Source organism: Schistocerca americana, chromosome 2 (genome assembly GCF_021461395.2).
Source record: "Schistocerca americana isolate TAMUIC-IGC-003095 chromosome 2, iqSchAmer2.1, whole genome shotgun sequence".
Lineage (NCBI taxonomy): Eukaryota > Metazoa > Arthropoda > Insecta > Orthoptera > Acrididae > Schistocerca > Schistocerca americana.
Genome location: NC_060120.1, coordinates 714,864,353 through 714,887,048, shown reverse-complemented (window position 1 = coordinate 714,887,048; position 22,696 = coordinate 714,864,353). Strand labels below are relative to the sequence as shown.

At 42.6% G+C, this 22,696-nt stretch overlaps 1 protein-coding gene across 1 annotated transcript in view; it reads right to left on the bottom strand.

The window, feature by feature from the left end:
• LOC124594372 (espin) overlaps positions 1 to 22,696 on the bottom strand; it is a 493,386-nt gene that overhangs the window by 373,670 nt on the left and 97,020 nt on the right. Inside the window, exon 2 of the mRNA XM_047132740.1 lies at positions 19,475 to 19,630. Coding sequence (XP_046988696.1) covers positions 19,475 to 19,584 — 110 coding nt within the window. The 5' untranslated portion in view covers positions 19,585 to 19,630. The remainder of the gene's footprint in view (positions 1 to 19,474; positions 19,631 to 22,696) is intronic.

Genomic DNA, 22,696 nt, shown 5'->3' with positions numbered 1-22,696 from the left:
CACTCGCTATTCACAAACTATTAGTCCCACAGAAGAAATGAACAGGGCCTTGTTGTAGAAAATTTAATGTAGTTAAATTTTGTACTGGGATGCGTTTCTGCTAGGGGCCATAGTTTTCGAATTATTTAAGAAAAATGTACAAAAGTGCTCTTCAAACGAGTTTCTTTCAGTAACTCGAAATCTGTGACCTCCAGCAAAAACGTATCCCAGTACAAAATTTAACTAAAGTAAATTTCCTTCAAAAAGTCCCTGTTCATTTTTTCTGTAGGACTAATAGTTGTCACATAGCAAGCGAGAAAATATGAATATATTGCACGTGTTATTTGAAGGCGTTGACTACTGCATAAAATCCAGTGCTAGGGGTAGCTGTATCACCGAGTATTTACTAGTGAATTTATATATGAATGTGTATATGTATATGCTTTGATAGTGTGTCCGACAGCGTGTGTGCCTCTCAGCGACTCGTTTCTCCTGCTATCACGTTCAACAATGTTACCACGTAGATGTCCACCGAAATTTTAAGGTACACGTTTCAGACTCCACGGAATACCTCCTACGCTAGAATTGTCCGGCCACAACCTAAAGGTGGCGTCCAGGTCGGATCCTCCACTGTACTGCAGAGCATATTCAATGCTGTGGTTGAGGTTAGCGAAAGACGTGTGCTCGCAAGGGTCAGACAGTGCTGCGTGGCTCGCGAAATGCCGAGGCTTGGATTCGAATTTCGGTCCCGAATAAGGCTGTAATCGGCAAGGGAGCGTTGATTACAGAGCAAGAGTGTCATTCCAGGACGAAGCACTGTCTGAAAAGTCATCCGCAGTGTTGTCCATAAACTGTTTACTTCCTTCTTACGATCTGGATGCTGTCGCTAAAGTAACTACTCCCCTCTCGACCGAGTAACTCTTATTACTAGGCTTCGTAAACTCACATAATGGAAGAAATATCTAGAGAGTGATAGAACATCTGATATTACATGCAACAAAGCGAATGTTGTTTGCGGGTACGTCAAATTTTAACAGGACGCCGGGATTTTAAATTGATTTCCTATCCGGCTTCGACTATGTAGGAGTCAACAACGCAGGGGATCCCTGATCTGATTGAATACTGGGAAAGTCAAAGGATTTCAACCCTAATATGAAACAAATAGGAAGTAATAAAAATATTGATATGTTTTGAAATAGCAATAAGCAAAATATAATATTCAGCTGAGGGCAACCGTCACTAACGTTGCACCATGATGAACGACACAGAGCACAGGTACTGAAACTATAACTAGATAATCACAACTACGGTCAAGCCGGAGAGAGAGTGTTGGACCAGACTGAGCTTATCAAGATTGCAACAGGGAAGATTCTGGTGAATCATACCACATGGATGGCGGCGTTTGCACTCGTAGCACAGGATACTTGCCGAGTTCAAGGTGATGAACAACTTAACTGCTACCAGCGGCAAGGCGATAAATGCATGTAGCAAGACGCTTCCAAGACCGTCAAAAGGTAGCAGCTGCTGGTCCAACGAGAAATTCGAGCTGAACGGATAGGACATGGCAATGGCCAGGCGCTTCATGGCTTAACTGGCGCCTAAGTCCTGTAAGTTTCCGACTTCTAGAAACTGAGCTGTTGCTAACTACGAGGGAGGTCAGAGGCCAAAGCGTACCGGCTGAGACATAGGGGCTGACTTCGTGTTTTTGTTGACAGTGGTTTCCTACTCAGCTCCAGCCGCCGAAAAGGCCTTTCTAGCTATATTCCCAAGTCTCCGCGAAGAAGGAGAACGATTATTTAAACTTGAGCAGTTTTTAACGGTTTCCGTCATTTTGAGTAAACTAATAACTCCCCTGTTTCCAGATTTCGACTCATCAGTATGTTAGGATTCATTTTCGTGATGAAACTTCCCGGCAGATCAAAACTGTGTGAAGGGCCGAGACTTGAACTCGGGATCTTTGCCTATCGCTGGCAATTTCTTCTGCGAAACTTGTAGGAATAACATTCCTGTGAGTTTGGAAGGTAGGAGATGAAGAACTGGAGGAAGTAGAGCTGTGAGAACGGGTCGTGAGTCGTTCTTGGATAACTCAGTTGGTACAGCACTTCCCCACGAAAGGCAAAAGGTCTCGAGTTCGAGTCTCGGTCCGGCACATGGCTATAATCTGCCACGAAGCTTCATATCAGCGCACACTCCCCTGTACTGCGACAATTCATTCAGTGTCGTAATGTTTCTCTTCTCTCGTCAATTTCGTTAATGGTTTAAATAGTGACTGAATTTTTAAGGATCTCGACGTCACATTGATAGGGAAATTATATTGATGCCTCGGCCGGTTGTCCTTCGTTAAAGGGACTGGATCTGTCATGCGAGCGACTGCTTATCAACTGTGCGGCCACCCGCGCATGCATCCCGTCACGTGGCTGTCTTTGGAAGGTCCTTAGTGTTAAAGTGTCCTTAGAAATATCACATATAGTTATAAGCGAAGATCTTCTTGTCAAAGTTTTCCACTTCCCTGCTCTTTACCTCGTAGCGCAAAACTGTGCGTGATGTCGGAACATGAACCCAGAATCTTGATCTTTGCGCGTAATGTTCTTACCGACTGAGCTATGCAGCCATGACTCACGACCCGCCCAGACAACTTTACTTTGCCAGCACGTCTCTGTTGCAATCATTCACTCTCGGTAGGCAGCCCTGATCGTTATATGACGTCTCAAATCATTCTCACGAGAACTTCACAATGCGAGCTGGTGGCAAACTAGAGGTAACGGCGGTAATAATAGGAGGGGCGTTCAACAAGTAATGCAACACTTTTTTGTGAATGCATATTTATTTTATTCAGGATTCCAATACACCATATTATTTCCCACTCTTTTGGGTACAAAACACTATTTTTCAACGTAATTTCTGTTCAGTGTGACGGCCTTACGACATCTTGTCACCTTACTACCGGCCGGGGTGGCCGAGCGGTTCTAGGCGCTTCAGTGTGGAACCCCGCGACCGCTACGGTCACAGGTTCGAATCCTGTCTCGGGCATGGATGTGTGTGATGTCCTTAGGTTAGTTAGGTTTAAGTAGTTCTAAGTTCTAGGGGACTGATGACCTCAGATGTTAAGTCCCATAGTGCTCAGAGCCATTTGAACCACTTTTTTGCACAGACGTTCAACACTGCAGGAATCACGTCTGTGTGCGGACGGACGGCCCGCGGGAGATCGGACAGGTTTGTGTGACCTTGTTGCGATGATAACAGACGCTTCGCCCAAAGACATCAAACAGAACAATCCCTTCAGAGTCCCAGATTCTCGTCATGAATTTACCAGCTGAGGTCGCGGCTTTGAGTTTTTTCTTCGGAAGAGAGGCGGTGGGGTGCCACTCCATGAGTTGCTGTTTTGTTTTCACTTCGAAGTCATGAAACCATGTTTCATCGCCTGTGACGATGTTCGACGAAAATTTTTCACGATTTGCCTCGTCACGTGCAAGCAGCTTCACACAGACAGTCCATCATTACTCTTTAAGATCTCCTCTTAGGTGGCCAGATTCGAGTATTCCAGATGGTGGACGAGTGTGTCAATACTACCAACAGAGACGTTCAGTTGTGCAGCGAGTCGTCTGATTCTGAACCGTCGATCACCTCGAATGAGTGTGTCCGCACGTCCCAACACTGCAGGAATCACAGCTATGTGCGGCCGGCCGGCACGCGAAAGAGCGGACATGTTAGCGTGACCTTGTTGCGATGAGCACTGACGCCTCGCCCAACGAGTCACAGTGCTTTTGTTCACTGCCCGGTTCCGCAGACATTGTGCAAGCGCATGTGAATATCTATGATGTTCTGGTTTCCCGCCAAAAGAATCTCAAATACAGCTCTGCACTTGGAAGCCATTTTGAAGGGTACGTATAGCGCCGCTGCCTACCGGAACTTCATGAAACGGGACATTCTTCGATGTCCCGCAACAAATTCGGCATTTGTTCAACTGAAAGTGACCGAGAAAAAAATTGTTGCGTTACTTATTGAACACCCCTTGTAGGCAAATCGCGTAAGCGGACTTCTCAGCTAGAAGACCACCTTAGTTGTCTGATCGAGAACGGAAAGTACTTCGCGGAACGACCGGCTTGTATACAGGGGCTTGGCCACCTTCTGTACGTCAGCAGCAAAGGGGGAAGCAATTCACCTGCGCTGTGGTTGACGCAAGGCTGGCGTGAGGCGATCACGACGGCCGCTGCTGTGGGGCGCCGTGCGGTGATTGCGGCAGGATGCGCAACCCGCCCAGTGGAGGGAGGCGCAGCCGGCCGGTCACCTGCCGCGTTGCCTCACAAGGCGTGGCCACGGCGAGGGCCTCTTGCGTCACGCGCGGGGCTCAGCAGTCGCTCGGGAGGCACGCCGAATGGACGTGCGATCGTGAGGCGACGCTCACACACGCAGAAGAATCGCTACTCGTTTCCCTAATGACACGCAATTATGGACGCGGTGGAGGAATCTACAGTCACATCCCGCTTTCCCAACGTAATATGCTAGAGTTATTATAAAAGGCAAGAGTGAGTTATTTTTATGGGTTCGGCAGATTCACGTTTCTTCGAAATCCAGAATGGCGGCATTCGCTGAGATATTGAAGTCGGTAGCGTTTGTAATACACTCTGAGAAAAACAAGAAGCGACGGAGGAATTAGGCGAATGGGGCGGATATCCATAGATGTGATGAACATGTACAGACAAATGATTACAATTTTTAAAGAATGGATGATTTATTTAAGAGAAAGAGCTTCACAAAATGAGCAAGTCAATAACTCGCTGGTCCAACTCAGTCCCTTATGCAACCATTTATTCGGCTTTGCATTGATTGACAGAGTTGTTGTATGTCCCCCTGTGGGATATAGCTCCAAATTCTGATTCCAGAAAGCCACTAAATGCGTAGAGGAGCTCCTTAACATGGTCAGAAAGATTTCTGGTGGAGCACGCACAGATACTAATTTCTTAATTAGTAGGGGTGTATATGAAACTAAACTGTTCTGAAAAAAAAATGTTCAAATGTGTGCGAAATCTTATGGGACTCAACTGCTAAGGTTATCAGTCCCTAAGCTTACACACTACTTAAACCTAAATTATCCTAAGGACAAACACACACACCCATACCCAAGGGAGGACTCGAACCTCCGCCACGACCAGCCGCACAGTCCATGCTGCAGCGCCTTGGACCGCTCGGCTAATCCCGCGCGGCGATCTGAAAAATCTTTCAGGTTTTTTTTTCTTTTTTTTTTCAGAAGGCCATTCGCGATAAGTCAAACTTTTTGCTAAACCAATACATGAACTCTGATACCTGCAGTTGTATTCGAGGAATAATTTTTCGAAAAATAATGACAGTAATTTTTTGAGACATTTAAGTGCAAGCCGAAAGGAAACTAAACCCCAAGTGCCAATTTCATAAATGTAAATGGTAGACTTGGTTTAAGGAACACAAAGTTGGGAAATACTTGCAAAGTATATTGATCAGATTCTTAGTTGTCCTGAACCAACTCAGAAGTTGGAATTCCCAAACACGCATGAAAATCTAGAAGAAGATTTGCCTCCGGTAGTCAAAGAAATTGAAGAAGTAATGAAAAGCTAGTGCTGGGACTACGGTTGCTTTTGAAATGAGCTAAAATTTATCTTTGAAGAAATCTGGAGAACAGGAAATAATAATAAGAGAGTAGATGGTAGCCTTGATACATCCACTACATGCCACACGCAATAAAAAATACTTTAATAAATACAGAGGAATTTATTTGCTACCAGTTGTATATAAAACTTTTTCCAACCTTCTGTTAAAAGAGAAGAAACAACACAGGGCTGTAATTTAGGTGAATGTGAAGATAGCTTTAGGAAGGGCAGATCATGTTCTGAACAAATGCGAGTATTTAATTCGAGAACGATCACTCGCCACAGATAACTGAATTCAAAACGTATTGTAGTGATGTTTCTTGATTTGAAAAGCTCTTTGATTTTTGTTGACAGAGATACTAGGGATAAAATAATCCAAGAATTTGGTGTAAAGTCTAAATTAGCACATTTGATTCGTGAAACACTTACAAAAACAGTATCTAATGGGAAATTTATTGGAGAAACATCTCATCCCTTCAAAATAAACGCATGTGTACGACAAAGTGATCACCCATCCACAATTCTTTTTGTGTTCTAGAAAACAAGTGAGAATTTGGAATGAAAAACTGAATGAATTTAAGTTTTTCCCAAAAAGGTATGGAAGATGAAACAACAATAATGGAATCAGCTGTTACACATTTGCAGATGACTTTGCTATACTTTCTGAATATGTGCCATCTGCTGTAATAAAAACTGATCTTTTAGAAGAAATAGCCAGTAGGACTGACTTGCAATTTCCGCAGAAAAAAGAAACAAATTTTTAACAAACATTAAAAATGCATCAAAATTTCTGAAAACAAGTTATAGTGAAATAGAGAAGATTAAAAAATTTAAATGTCTTCGGGAGCTAATTCCAGAAAATGTTTTGGAAAAAGCTGCTATAGAAGAAAGAAAACTTAAAATGGTGAGGGCATATGGTGCAGCTGAAGATCTTTAGAATAAAAAATGGGAGTCCAAAAGTGCAAAAATAAAACATTACACTACACTAGTAAATTTGGGAAATTCATATTCAAGCAAATGTCTAGCACTCTGCTGCAATTTACATAAATTAGAAATACCAGAAAGGCGAATCATTAGAAATTATTAGGCGCACGAAGAGCTATGGAAGGTTGCCAGGCACTTAAGTGCGATTTGCAGAGTGTCCATGTAGGTGTACGAAGTAACGATGAAATTTATCGAAACTTAGAAAACATATAGAAGCAATTAGAAAAAGAAAATGGTGTGTTTCGGCAATTTACATCGAGTGCGAGACAGTAGATTCACCAAAAGATTTTTCAAATATTTGTGGCATAAAATGTCAACAACAAGGTGGATCCGCAAAGAAAAATTTCATTTAGAAAAATAATATAAGAGTTGAAGAAACATCTTTTAGATAAATGTATTGAATACGGAATGAATCCAAGGCAGGAGAAAGGAAAAACCTGGTCAGAAGTGTTCGGATGACAGAAAGAAGAAACACAGTGAAAAGATTAAAGAGAACTGAAAGAAAAGAAAGAACGACAAATAAGGTGGAATTGAAACTGGCACGTAGACCTTAGTTGGTCCATCCGCGAAAATAAAGCAGTAAAATGTAGATGTGGAACTTCTATTTCCAAAACAAAAACTCTGACTGCAAGGACTCTGGGTTGTAGCTGATGAAGGAATTATACGCAGGTATAAATTGCCGCGAATATTATCCGTTTCAATAAAGTCTTTCTGGGTAGTCTACTATTTCATACAGTAATATATATCTCAGTCCTATTGGAAGAGGCTTCCATTTACGCTACTTTCATAATGATAGCCTTATATAACATTGCCATAATGATAGTAGTGTATACGAGCTGTCTAGTACCGTGATGAAATCCAGTCGAAATGGTCAATACAATGTCGATACATACTGCATAATTGTGCCATAACACATCTGGAAGGGCTTTGTTGAATGAGGATGAAATTATTTGAGTCCTAGTGGCAACCTCGCAGGAGAGATGGTACAAATTAAAAATTATATTTTGTAGAATACTAATAGCAGTCACAAATCAAACTTTATTCTATTTGTATTTTAAGAAAATAAAGTTTAATTTTTAGGTAGTATCAGAATTGGGTAAAACTTAGCTTTTACTGTGCGGGGACAGGCTATCACGAAGCAAAGTAGCAGAACGTACACTTGTTGTAACCTCTGCGTATGTTTTGCTGTACAGTGGCACGCTTCTGGTTGACTCGTCGAAAGTGGCATGATTCTGCATTCGGCTATCTAGAGGGCTGCTGCAGACGCAGAGTCCTCAGGTTGAAAACCCTCAGAAGGCAGTAATTGCCAACTGATCTCCAAAGAGATACAAGTGGAACAGAAGTTACTACACTGATTCGTATTTGGAGCAAGCAGAGTATGAAACCCTGTGCCCTCAACCTCGTTTATATCTTCTATATTTCCTGTAAATCACTTAAGAGAATAACGGGATGGCTCCTATAAACATGATGTCACGTATTTCATCTCCCCATTTTGTCGGACTGTGTTACTCTTCTGTCTTTAATGACTTGTACGCCCATAAGGAAATAAACTGGTAATTTTCTTCTTCGGTTTCCTTTCCCCCGGGCCAAGTTAACGAAACTGGTTTAACGACGGAAACTTAGAGTGGGTCTAAGAGAAAGTTCATATGCAGCCGAAGAATAAAAAAGGAGCGTGTCGGCAAGAATATATCTCTTACGGCAATCCAGGTTACACCTCCTAATGGTCGAGTTCTTGCAGCAACTCCAAAACAAACTACGCTCCTTACAATGAAGCATGAAGCAGGCTCTATAATTACAGTAGCCAATTTTCCAGAAGTGAACTCTTATTGCTGTTTGAATCCCGTTTGTTACTAAAGAGACGTCCTTAAGCAACGTTCTTCGTTCGGTCACTGACTTTCCAGCGGCTTAACACAAACGCAGCAAAATACTCTAATTCTCTGAGAGTGTTCTGTACTTACCTGGTAAGGCTTTACATGCCTTAATATCACTTTGTCGGTGGCGAATAAACACATTTGGAAAGTTCAGCGTCGACGGCTTGTTATGTTTATTACAAAATTTCCGCAGACCGTGGTGGAAGGCAGCAGCTGACAGCTTTATAGAGAACGTTAACGAACTGCTAACGAGGAAAAACGAAACCCGCTTTCATGGTCCACCGGTTCCAGGATGACATTTAGCGACCACGTGGCGAAGGCCGACCACACCATCTCTCACCGGACCATCTCCTTCCACGAAAGCGTAACGTCGTCAACCACAAAGTCGATATCACATTCTCGTTTCCTAACTTCTTGCTCCCTTACACAAAGGTCTGACATCTGATATCTACTACACCTATTACTTCAAACAGACTGACGCTGACAACTTTAACTGACAGCATAAGGCGAGCAGTTGTTTCTTACGAAGAAACATTCAGTCTTCGTTGTAGCATTAATTTTTTTTTATTATTTTCCAATGAAGTGTTTCACCTTTTTAAGCACCTTCGGATTACCCTACAGAATAAATACAAAATTTTATAACGCTGGCGTGACCCCATTTAGTGAAATTGGGTTACCAAGAAAATATTAAACAATTTACTGATATCTGGTTGCGATGGGTACATGGGACAACGAGCATAAAATATTCCAGCAGGTAAATGTCCATTGTAAAAACTTTAAAAACATTGTGCGATGTCCTACAAAATAAAATTAAACACAAAATAACCGAAAGGTATTTTTTAAAATATATGTAGCCGCTACTTTGTCTCTAAAATGGTAACCCACACTGGAAAATAAGAAGAAAGCAGAAGATTACTTTACTAGGCATGTGGAGCAATTCAGGGCAAACCAAACGGGATCAAGCCTACATAAAAGCCTTACATCATAAACATTCCGGAGGGTTAGTGCATATTATGGCTGCACACATCACAATGTGTATCAAAACATACAAGGCCCTAAGCCTAGTGCACGCAGCTCTCGGCACATGGCACGTGCAGGCTGTGAGCTATGATGGTGTTCATTTGCTGAATCTTGTCATAACAATAAACAATGACAGTTATTATAGATTATTACTGTTTTAAAAATTGTTCATAAAATGCTTACATTATTAGCCAGAATAATGAGGATGAATAAAAATAAAAATCTAAAGTACGTAAAAAAATATAATTTGTAGCACTTCTCTCTGAATAAGCTCCGGTGAAGGAACCAGCTAAATGCACGAGATGGACACGTCAAATGAAAATCCTTCCCTGTTTTCGCAATTAGCAAGTTTTCACAAGCTCTTATTTCGCTCATACTGTATGCAATCCTGTGTTCCACGTTAATAATTTAAAAAACAACAGCACGGAAAACCAGGAATCACAATTTGAATATTCCCCTATGCAAGGAGCTCTTCAGTGGACAAGAAAGTGATAAAGTCTCTCGCTACTGCTGAGAGGCAACTTTAAAAAAATAAAATTATGTTCTTTTCCAACGTTACTCAGGTACTGCTGAGACAGCGGGAATGACGTATGAGGCTTGTTAAATTTACTAGTGAAACTATTCGCAAAAACTGGTTTAGAATATCGTAAACAAGAAAGCTAAGCATTGTCATGACAGCTCATTCTCACAAATTTTAAGAAGCTTCCTATTACTATCCCCCTGTTTTCAAGGAATTTCGAATCTCGTTAAAAATATGAAGCTCTCTTCAAAAACGCACAGTTGCTGTAATACACTACTGGCCATTAATATTGCTACACCACGAAGATGACGTGCCACATACGCGAAATTTAACCGACAGGAAGAAGATGCTGTGATATGCAAATGATTAGCTTTTCAGAGCATTCACACAAGGTTGGCGCCGGTGGCGACACCTACAACGTGCTGACATGAGGAAAGTTTCCAGCCGATTTCTCATACACAAACAGCAGTCGACCGGCGTTGCTGGTGACCCGTTGTTGTGATGCCTCGTGTAAGGAGGAGAAATGCCTACCATCACGTTTCCGACTTTGATAAAGATCGGATTGTAGCCTATCACGATTGCGATTTATCGTGACATTGCTGCTCGAGATACAATAACTGTTAGCAGAATATGGAATCGGTGGGTTCAGAAGGGTAATACGGAACGCCGTGCTGGATCCCAACGGCCACATATCACTAGCAGTCGAGATGACAGGCATCTTATCCGCATGGCTGTAACGGATAGTGCAGCCACGTCTCGATCCCTGAGTCAACAGATGGGGACGTTTGCAAGACAACAACCATCTGCACGAACAGTTCGACGACGTTTCCAGCAGCATGGACTATCAGCTCGGAGACCATGGCTACGGTTACCCTTGACGCTGCATCACAGACAGGAGAGCCTGCGATGGTGTACTCAACGACGAACCTGGGTGCACGAATGCCAAAACGTCATTTTTTCATATAAATCCAAGTTCTGTTTACAGCATCATGATGGTCGCATCCGTGTTTGGCGACATTGCGCTGAACGCACATTGGAACCGTGTATTCGTCATCGTCATACTGGCGTATCACCCGGCGTGATGATATGGGGTGCCATTGGTTACACGTCTCGGTCACCTCTTGTTCGCATTGACGGCACTTTGAACAGTGGACGTTACATTTCAGATGTGTTACGACCCGTGGCTCTACCCTTCATTCGATCCCTGCGAAACCCTACATTTCAGCAGGATAATGCACGACCGGATGTTGCAGATGTACGGGCCTTTCTGGATACAGAAAATGTTCGTCTGCTGCCCTGGCCAGCACATTCTCCACATCACTCACCAATTGAAAACGTCTGGTCAATGGTGGCCGAGCAACAGGCTCGTCAAAATACGCCAGTCACTACTCTTGATGAACTGTGGTATCGATTTGAAGATGCATGGGCAGCTTTACCTGTACACGCCATCCAAGCTCTGTTTGACTCAATGCCCAGGCCTATCAAGGCCGTTATTACGGCCAGAGGTGGTTGTTCTGGGTACTGATTTCTCAGGACCTATGCACCCAAATTGGGTGAAAATGTAATCACATGTCAGTTCTAGCATAATATATCTGTCCAATGAATACCTGTTTTATCATCTGCATTTCTTCTTGGTGTAGCAATTTTAATGGCCAGTAGTGTAATTCTGAAGATGAAAACATTAGGGTTGTTGGCCAAAAGAGAAAAATATTAGCATCTTTGCATACTACCACTTGGTGAAAACGTTGTTTCCATCTCTTTAAACGGATCTCTCAGAGACAGGGGAGAGCGTTATACTTGAAGCGCTTTTAAGATTTCCCCCTCCAGACAATTCCATTTTTAAGTGATGACATTCACTTCCTACTTGCTGCAATCAGCTTTTGAGATTACAAAAGTTACTCCGGAAATTCAAGGTTTTTCCAAACATGAAAACATGTTCCAAGGTTCAACTTGGTTTTTATCTAGGAACAAGTATTCTATTGAAATTTGCAAGGTCTGATATCAAGAAAATCTCCGCAGTACTTTGTTTAACCATTTGTTATTACACTGCACCCCAGTAATCAGTAAGTGAAATAAAATTAAGCAGTAGTGTTTCCAAAAGCCGGTTACAAGTTATACGCGTTTTGAAACAGAAGCTGTTGGACACCAATATCAATTTTCTTTTACGAGTAATATTTTTAGATCATTAAAAAAACTCAGTTCATTGCAAGCGTCACATGTTCCATGTGTTAAAAGTCTTTCTTCTGTGTCAAGGTATGATAGGTTACACGACCTACGAAGCAAGGCTTAAAAATCCGTATTCTATATAAATAGTTATTCTATATAAATAGTTACAAAAATGTATAGCATTTTATTGACCATAAATTATGATGATTACCTGACATTGTTAGCTGTATTGCATTGGATCTCAGAATCCAAACACGGTTTTCTTCTTATTGCAGAAGTTTATTCGCCTAGTTCGCATAATAATACACAGTGATAACTAGTTTCAGCTAAATTAAATCTCCATACTGAGATGTCAACAAGAACACAACATGAAAGGATTATATACACGTCTTATGTATTTTGTGAGTATTGTGCACTTTTCGCACAGCTATTCTCTTATTGTATCACGATAGGCAGTTCTATGGAATATCGTCTCTATAAGTTGTGTCTAGTGAATGTGAACAGTCGACGAAATGGATTGGCCCTATAAAAAAAAATTTCTATACAAATTATCTGTAGCTAGCGATTTAATTTCGCTGAACCTAGTAATCATGGTGCATTTTTATGCGATCTGGGAGAATAACCTTCTGTAATAACAAGAACAACCGCGTTCACCATAAATTTCTGTAAATGAAGAATTAACCACATATTCGAAACAGTTTTAAACATTAAACAACAGTTAAATGCGTTGAATGCTAAATATTTAGAAATGATAAACAATACACAACGTTATTTCTAACAACAAACACTGTAGAACCGACAGGAAAGCATTATGTCCAGAATGAGATTTTCACTCTGCAGTGGAGTGTGCGCTAATATGAAACTTCCTGGCAGATTAAAACTGTGTGCCGGACCGAACTCGGGACCAATGCCTTTCGCGGGCAGGTGCTCTACCATCTGAGCTACCCAAGCACGACTCACGCCCCGTCCTCACAGCTCCACTTCTGCCGTACCTCGTCTCTTACCTTACAAACTTTACAGAAGCTCTCCAGCGAACCTTGCAGAACCAGAACTCATGAAAGAAAGGATATTGCGGAGACATGGCTTAGCTACAGCCTTGGGGATGGTCCCGAGTTCGAGTCTCGGTCCGGCACACGGTTTTAATCTGCCAGGAAGTTTCAAAACATTATGTGTTTAACTTCTCTGGCCTTTTTTTTATTTTTTTTTTCTTTTTTTTTTTTTTTTTTTTTTTTTTTACACCGCCCAGTCTGACGCCAAAAACATATTTCAAGGAAATCATAGGGTTTTGAGCTGCACATGAGCACTCAACATGTATGCACTCCGTAACTCGATGAGAATCTTGCAGTTTTCTGACAGAACATCGCCCCAATTTTACAGTGGAACAGTATGTAAGGAGCAATAACGCTACCAATACTAAGACGAGAATACAAATAGTCACGAAGAATGTAAAGATAAGGATAAGTATTCATTTTATACCCATTTTTTCTAAATTTGTGGTACATTTTTCAAATATATCAAACATTTCCCTCGTCTATTCCATAGTCTAATCTGTTTCATTCTTAAGGATGTCGTATATACTGATAACAGAAAAATAACAGTACTTTAGCGTCGAGCAACATCTACTCACAGTTTGCACCTAGTGGACGGCAGCACAGCGCACACTGCTGTTGAGCGGGTTGCCTATGACACGAGTCGTGCGCGGCTCCTACTGTGCACGTTCCCCGTCGCTGCTGTTTTAAAAACTTAATATGCACTCGATTTTTCGCGGAAGCTTGTGAATGGAAGAGTATAAAAAAGATATAGATCTTTCTCCCTACACTGGTTGTGAAATGCTTTGTGAATCCGAGTAATAGATATGTAATTGTTCCTTAGGACTCCGCATAATACGTAGCTTTCACTTTTTGTCAGACAAGTCGGAGAAAAACAAATGCATTGCTAACAGAACGCAGAAGCATTTTTGCAGCTATAAATAATACTGAACTTAATGAACGTACCTTCCCTAGAGGGTTACAAAAATCGAAAATTTCGATATGATAATTTATTTAACAGAAAATCAAAAATCATCGCTAAGGAAAGCTTTTGCGATAGCGGTAGAATTATTTTTTTTTATTTTGCATTTTGAGATACAGGAATGTAGAGGAGGTCTACGAACACGTAAACTGAGACCCCCTATGAAATTTTCACGAATGAATGATAAATACAAGTGGTACTTCGTGTCATTTTTTTCGTGAAAGTTCAGCCACGCATTTTTTGAATGGTATCGATTCGAAATATTCCGTCTCTAAAACTGGTATCAATTCCTGAATAGCTTAAAGTTTTCTTGCTGCTGACGATTCAACGTCTCTCTTTAAAGAATATTTGACTTTGTCAAACACAGCGGAAGGCTTCTTCGATTATTTTTGTGAAAAGTTCGTGATGATGCAGAATGAATTTTCATTTAACCGTTCCATATAATTTGTATTCCTATTTTAAATGTACTATCTTTTGTCATCAGAGGCTTTCGAGACTTAAAAAAATGATAAAATGTATATCGATTCCTTCCTCAAAGCGCTGCTCGTTTCTGAAACCACGACTCCAAGAATTGTAACAGCTTGGAGGTGAGAAGAGCAGAGTTGATTGTTCACATTTCGCGTACCTTGTAATGCTCTGGATGGTCCTCAATACAACTCCAGCAGTATCCCTTTTGTGCTCCTTTTGCTCTGACGACTGGTGAGGAGATTTCATTACAGCCTGAGAGATCCCGCGATATTAGTCAGCGTGCGACAGGGAGAGATCACTGATACTGGAACATGCCATCTGTGTTTTCAGTTGTGCTGAATTAAGTGCGGCGATAGAGAAACGTCACGTCTCAGCAATCTGGCTGGCGTACATACAGAGATGTTTGTGAAAGTTGCACTGCAAAAAATATAATCCGCCGATAAGCCAGGCCCTTGGCAATGTAAATAAGTATGTTGACGGTCAATAAGCAAAACTTGTGGTTCTCTTGACAGCATTGAGAACGTTCGATGACGTCAAACGCATCTACTCCTGTCACGAGAGCACCGGCGTGGCGTCAGCCTACGAACTTACGCTTGCAGCTGAATGGGTGGCCTAACGACAGACGTTGTCTCCTGTAACTTCGTCGCTCCGTAGCGTCGTTGGACGACGATTCCGGATTTCCCAATATTTGTTGTTGTCATTAATTTGTTCCTCAAGGCACCAACTGCAAACCCTCAAAGTTTGTCGGCTGTGTTTTTACGATCTGCTGAAGCGCAACGGTAATGTCAGGTGTGTTGCGGTACACCCTGACTCTATCAGTTTGGCGAAGACAAGTCAGTAGCAGAAAACAGCAAACAGCGGTCGTTGGTGTATGTTTGACATGAGGTAGTACCAGTTGTGGTTTCGTCTGAATTAAAAAGCAATTGTTATTAGAAACGCATATAATAGGTGATGAGACAATAGAGTCATTATTCCTTGTGGTTCATTGCTGATGAACAGATTGTTTGGGGAGGAGTATTTGCGAAATCACTAATTAAACCCGGAAGGACGAATACAAAAATGACTGTTTTGGATCCACTGCAGGAAACAGCAATCAATGTAAGTAGTTTCAATGTTTAATCACTGCATAGGAGAACACTAAAGATAACGTGAAATTTAATTTTCGTTTCGTAGTACTTGAGAAACTTTCAATGTCCTACATTCGACGGAAACTATTGCAGTATCATTCGTATAGTTGCTGGCTTGCCCTTAATTGTTGTCAGCATTTTGTTCAGACTAGAGTGTAGAAATACATTTATTACTCTGAATGAAATGTGTACAAAAATAATTGCAGCAGGTGATCTTAGAATTTGCCTGCAACCAAACTTTTCTGATGTCCCAAGGATTTGACCTTAACGAAGGTAGTCCAGCTAATCATCATGAGTACCAAACTGTAACTACTTATGCTCCTTGAGGGACATACCAACACATTTTAAATAAATAACGTTTCAAGAGTGCATGTTGATGGTGACTATTTAGAGGACTTTCCGACCACTAAGTTTTAAAATCTCATACGGGGTCAGCGACTTTTGACAGATTATTAACAGGGTAGTTCGAAACTATTCAAGCGATCAATTTTGCGCGTTTGTGTTTTACTGAATCTGCTACTCTTTGATCATATGTGCTAAACAAGAGAAATTTTTATTCCCATGAACACCAGTGTGTAAATGTAACTTACCATTTTTTAGGTGTGAGGATGCGTTTTCTTGTGAGGCAATTACTACTCGTTACTATCACATGGACTTGTGTACAAGATATATCGTAACTATACCTCACAAAGAGAGCAAGATTTTCCATGTAAATAGTTGCAGATTAAAACCGAGACTGGAGTATGTTGTGCCGAAAAGTTCAATTGAACAGTGCTCCAATTTTTCGTTACGCTGTTCACAAGTCAAATTAATTTTGTAACACATTTAGCTACACGACAATACACAAACCATTAGCCACAGAACTGTACACGTTTTTGAATAATGACAATTCAATATCGTGTTATGCTCTAGTGTGCTGGAACCAGAACCTATAAATATATGGAATCAAAGGATTGAAGATGTTACTCTCGAGACTCTCTGCACGTAGCTTTGTACAAGTCAAAAAGTATACACTGTCGAGAATTTAGTTTGTATCTAATAGCGCCCTAGACTATAGCATTTCTCTTGTCTGCGCTATGTCACTCAACAATGGGTGTACCAGTTGGGGATCACGGAACGTTGCAACAAGCATGTGGCTGTCTCTGTAGGACCGGTGGCAGCAGGATTCGTTATGGAAAAAGGGCCATGTTTCCCTTTTCGAACGCAGGCGTTCACGTCGGCATTGTAGTGTGAAGCACACAGGTCCCGTGCTCTGCAGTGTCCTTGCGTCCAGACAACACTTTGGTCTAGCATAGTAGTCCGCAACGATCTGTGGACGTTGTGGCTATTCTATGTGAATCACTTTACGTGTCCCGGGAACCGTTTGCCACGAGATACGATCCTCTTTATCCACTGGATTCCACGTACGTATCATGATTGTAACAGGATGCCCTGTACGAGCTGGAATGTCATGCTGTGACAAACACATTATCCGAAGACTATTCGTTCTGCCATGCTCCAGCCCAGTGACAAGCAAATGTTTTGCCCTTTCGCAACGACATATGCTTTTCATTTGAACGTTCTGAGCTTGAAGTGAACCGACCTCTAAGATCAAATGCGAGAGGACCCTATTACTTACGTTTAACCGTACCTCTGCTATTTTAACTTTGGTACCTTCGATAGGCTCCGACATAGACGCGACAGCAGCAGCTTAGGTGTAGGTAATGCACTGGTTCCCTGGCCAGCCACACAGAAGCGCCGCAGTAAGTGGTGTCACTTGCAGGCGCTAAAAAGGCGGTAATGCACAGACATCAGTGGCTTCCTGAGCTACCACGTGTTCAAATGCTCACTACCAGTTAAAATGTACCTTTTTCGGAAGTGATAAATTTAAAGCTAGGTGAGCAAAAGCTACCTTAATTCCGTTTGGGGAAACCAAACGAAGAAGTAATTTGGCGACAGTGTCTGTGGCAGACTGCTTGAATTCGCGCGCACGACGATCAGATTGGCTAACTTCAAAACTAAATAATTCGGAAACAAGTATTTATCAGCACTACCTCCACTATATCACCTCGAGAAGCTGTTTAGGCTGTTTCTGAACAGCCTGCACACACATAGCAAGACGTACAGTGACAGAGCGAAACTAGTCTTCTCGCAGTACATCATCCTGCCTCGCCAGGTGTCATTACTCTTAATCGAACATTGTGTGGATTGCTATTTGGATTATAGAGTATCGGTTCACGACGATCTTGACCAAATTTGTCTTTGAAATTTCCTGGCACCTTAAAACTATGAGGTGGACAGGGGTGCGAACACGAAACCTTGGTCTTCACTGGCAATGTTCTAACCGACTGAGCTTTCCAGGCAAGACTCAGGACCCACCTGCACAGCTTTACTTCCGTCAGTACTTCATCTCGTACCTTCCAAACTTCGCAGAAGTTCTCCTGTATATACTTTGAACTAGCATTCGTGGAAGAAAGGTTATTGCGGAGAATTGGGTTGGCCGCAGGGTAGAGAATTGTTTCTGTAATGTACCTTTCAATCTCCAGCGGAATGTGCGTTGTTTTGAAACATCCTACCAGATTAAAACTGTGTACCGGACCAGCATACGAGCCTTGTAACTTTGCCTTTCGCGGGAAAGAGCTCTAGCGATTGGCGTCCCCAAGCACGACAGACGGACCACCCTCACAGCTTTAGTTCTATCAGTACGTCATCTCCTACCTTCCCATCCCCTTGGCTCTGGCTATTCCACTTCTACGCATGTGCCTTTCTTGTGGCAGTCCCACAACGTATTCAGGAGAAGTCCTGTGAAGTTTGGAAAGTGAGAGATGAGGTACTGGACGAAGTAACGCTATTAAGGAGGGTCGTAAGTGTTGCTGGAATAGTTCAGAGGGTAGAGCACTTGCCCGCGAAAGGCAAAGCTACCAGGTTCGATTCACGGTCCAGAAGAAAGTTTTGATCTGCCTGGAAGTTGAAGCCGGCCGCTGTGGCCGAGCGGTTCTAGGGGCTTCAGTGTGGAACCGCGCGACCGCTACGGCCGCAGGTTCGAATCCTGCTTCGGGTATGGATTGTGTGATGTCCTTAGGTTAGTTAGGTTTAAGTAGTTCTAAGTTCTAGAGGACTGATGACCTCAGATGTTAAGTCCCATAGTGCTCAGAGCCATTTGAACCATTTGGAAGTTGAAACTTCCTGGCAGATTAAAACTGTGTGCCGGACCGAGACTCGAACTCGGGATCTCTGCCTTTCGCGGGCAAGTGCTCTACCAACTGAGCTTGGGAAGGTCAGTTGATAGAGCACTTGCCCTCGAAAGGCAAAGGTTCCGAGTTCGAGTCTCGGTCCGGCACACAGTTTTAATCTGCCAGGAAGTTTCATATCAGCGCACACTCCGCTGCAGAGTGAAAATCTCATGCCTGGAAGTTATTTTAAACTTGTGCATTTCGACAACTCGTGTGAAGTTCGTGCTCGTCGGCTGTAGCCTACAGCTGCCACTGGAGCGGGCTGCGATCGCACATGATCAGGTCGCGGTATAAGTACAGTATGAACAAGTCAGATAGTTCGAGTGCTTTAAGGAGCTTGGTGGAGATCACCTTAGCGCGTTACACTCTGAACGGCAAGTCCCGAAGTGGGCTTCATGGCTGGCACACTGTTCTATTGCTACAGATATACTCCGGGCAAATCACTTCGAGTGCTGGAACGTTGACAAACATGAACGCGTTCACAAGCGCCTACCTGAGCTCGTTGGAGGACTCGACGAGCAGGCGCACGCAGTCCAGGCAGCCCCTGGCGGCGGCGTAGTGCAGGGCCAGCGCGCCGTTGGCGCTGCGCTCCAGCGCGGGCATCTCCGCCTCCCACAGCAGCCACCGGAGCACGTTCAGCCGGCCGTACCTGCAGGACACCACCACACAACACGTCAAGTCACGTCACGTCTGTGCTCACCTCAGCGACACTCTGTACATCGGGCACTAAACCCCGGGTGCTTCACTGATCTACACACATTACTAAAGTAAAGTCCCCGGCCTCGCTTCTCTGTCTGTAAGTGAAAAGCAATCTCGGGAACTACTGTAGGGATTTTAGTAGAGTTTCACTAGAATATAGGGTCAGGTTTATGTATATGATTTATTGAAACTTTCTGGCAGATTAAAACTGTGTGCCGGACCGAGACTCGAACTCGGGACCTTTGCCATTCGCGGGCAAGTGCTCAACCGACTGAGCTACCCAAGCACGACTCACGCCCCGTCCTCACAGCTTTACTTCTGCCAGTACCTCGCCTCCTACCTTTCAAACTTTACAGAAGCTCTGCACACAGTTTTAATCTGCCAGGAAGTTTCATATCAGCGCACACTCCGCTGCAGAGTGAAAATCTCATTCTGGAAACATCCCCCAGGCTGTGGCTAAGCCATGTCTCCGCAGTATCCTTTCTTTCAGGAGTGCTAGTTCTGCAAGGTTCGCAGGAGAGCTTCTGTAAAGTTTGGAAAGTAGGAGGTGAGGTACTGGCAGAAGTAAAGCTGTGAGGACGGGGCGTGAGTCGTGCTAGGGTAGCTCAGTTGGTAGAGCACTTGCCCGCGAAAGGCAAAGGTCCCGAGTTCGAGTCTCGGTCCGGCACACAGTTTTAATCTGCCAGGAAGTTTCATATCAGCGCACACTCCGCTGCAGAGTGAAAATCTCATTCTGAATATATGTTTTATTATCGTTACGCCAAACAAATCGTTCGGCGGTAAATAGTTAATGCTACCCTTGCCAAGGTGCGGCGTGTCGCTAGCAATGTACTGGGTATTTCTCCTATCGTCAGGCGCTTTTTCTCTGGTACTTCGTCAGATATTTGCAATTTCGTTTTTGCAACGTGTAGCTGGTGTCAGTCCGAATACATCCTACTCATCACGTCTTTCCTACGACACCCAGCGACGACAGGCTGTATCGGTTTGTTCCTCGTTTCAAACAAAATGATTATTAAATCGGAATTTTACGTCCCCATTCCGTAGAGAGCTACTAGACTACTCTAGGGTATTATTGGTGTTGCTGATTTGTATTAATAGGAACAGTAAAACACGAACAACAGTCAGCAGGGGCCAGGGCGGTGCTATCGCTGCTAGAGCAATCGTGATTCCTCATGTTTTACTGCCCCTCTTAATAGAGATCGATAAAATAAATATCGTACTACACTAATTTGAGACCACTCTGTTGAATGGGCGCGTAAAAATTCACTTTAAAAATAATTTTGTTTGTAACGGGAAACAAACCGACGCTTCCCATCGACAATGGGCTTCGAATGAATAACGTGATGAGCAGCATTTGTTTCAGCTGACTTCAGCTACGTGTTGGAAACAACAATTGCAAATACCTGCCGAAACACCAGTGAAAATGCGCCTGACGACCCATAGGAGACACATTCTGTATAATGCGCAGCGATGAGGAGACTAACCATGAGGTGTATCGCGTAAGTCGAAGGGCTTGTCAACAGCGGAGTCGCAGGCTGACGTAACAAATCACACAAATTTCGTACGCATTTTGAGTTAAATACTCGTATCCGTACTACGATGTGTTGGCACCAAATGTGGATCTAACGAGATTCTGTGTAAAAATATGCATGAAACAACGCGAGCATCCCCGTCGTACATTTCACTGATTTTTATAGTTTCTAGCTCTACACAAATCTACTTCCGTGGCTCACAGAACTAGTTCTAGCATCATTATTTGGAGGATTCAGAATTAAAGCTGACGTAGTCCATTAAAATCAGTCTTTAGGGAGAGGAGCGAGAAAGTAAACCTCTTGAGCTAATTAATCAAACGATTTAAATAGTTTTCTAAAATTTAAGTATATGTGGTGTTTAAATGGATTATTGAGCTATATTATATTCACTAACTCAGAACAGTCGTTGCATGCAAGGATGAAATTTAACAATTTAAGAGACGTGATTCACATTTCTTCTAAAATATTGGAAAAGTATTTGACATAAGATTTATTATTATGAATACTGTTTTTACATCCCAAAATACACAAATATGTTTGTTTTTATATTAACATGTTGACAATTTGTATTCTCAGTTTTCATGAAGTGCTGCGCATAAAGCCTGGAATATTATCACACTTGTCACAGTTGCATATTAAAAATACTGCTTGGAATTCTATTCATCGACAACTTCATCCTCATTCTGTTTCTGCGAAGTTACATTGCTGTAAGTATCCAAAGAAGTTTATTTCTGGATAATGTTGTTCGTAATCATGGTGGAGAAACAAGGCCTCCATTATTAATAATCTCTTGAGGGATAAAGTGCCAAAGCTACGACTTTGATGAGAATACAGTGGGCTCTTTATTCACTTCAGATGGTAACGTATTTGGCATGGTAAATAACAAAAATTCACAAGATTGAGAAAATATGTAAAAAAATCTGGAACTATATCGCATAAATTTAATATTGAGTGCTGTAAGAAGTTGTTCGCATATGTGCGCAATACCGACGTGCCTCAAACAACAACGTAGCACCACTACCAGTCACTACAAGGAATTTTGTTTCAAGGATCCATCCGAGAGTCTCGGAGATGAAAACTAAGTGCAAGGTCCTCAGAACCTGTCGTTGTAGGGCCAAGAGCAAGCCGGAGACATGCAACAGCCACCATCGGGTAACTCTCTGCACACTGCACATGCCACTCATCTGCAACGGGAACTGTATTCGGAAGATACTAGCGTCCCCACAACCAGCAATAGGCGAGAGGCCTTTTGTCTGCAAACAATAATCTGGAACTTCCACAAAGACGTGTTTACTTGTCAGAACAACGTGGTCTGTCATCATTAATTGAGGGCTTTCGTAATCCATCATTTCTTTTTGGAACTCTTTAGAGCGCATCTTACGTCATAGGCCGAAATTGTGCGACAGACCGGGACAGAATCATTAGAAGTCTGGCTTTCGCAGCTATTTCTCCTGGCCCGGCATACCGCGATAACTTGCTATGAT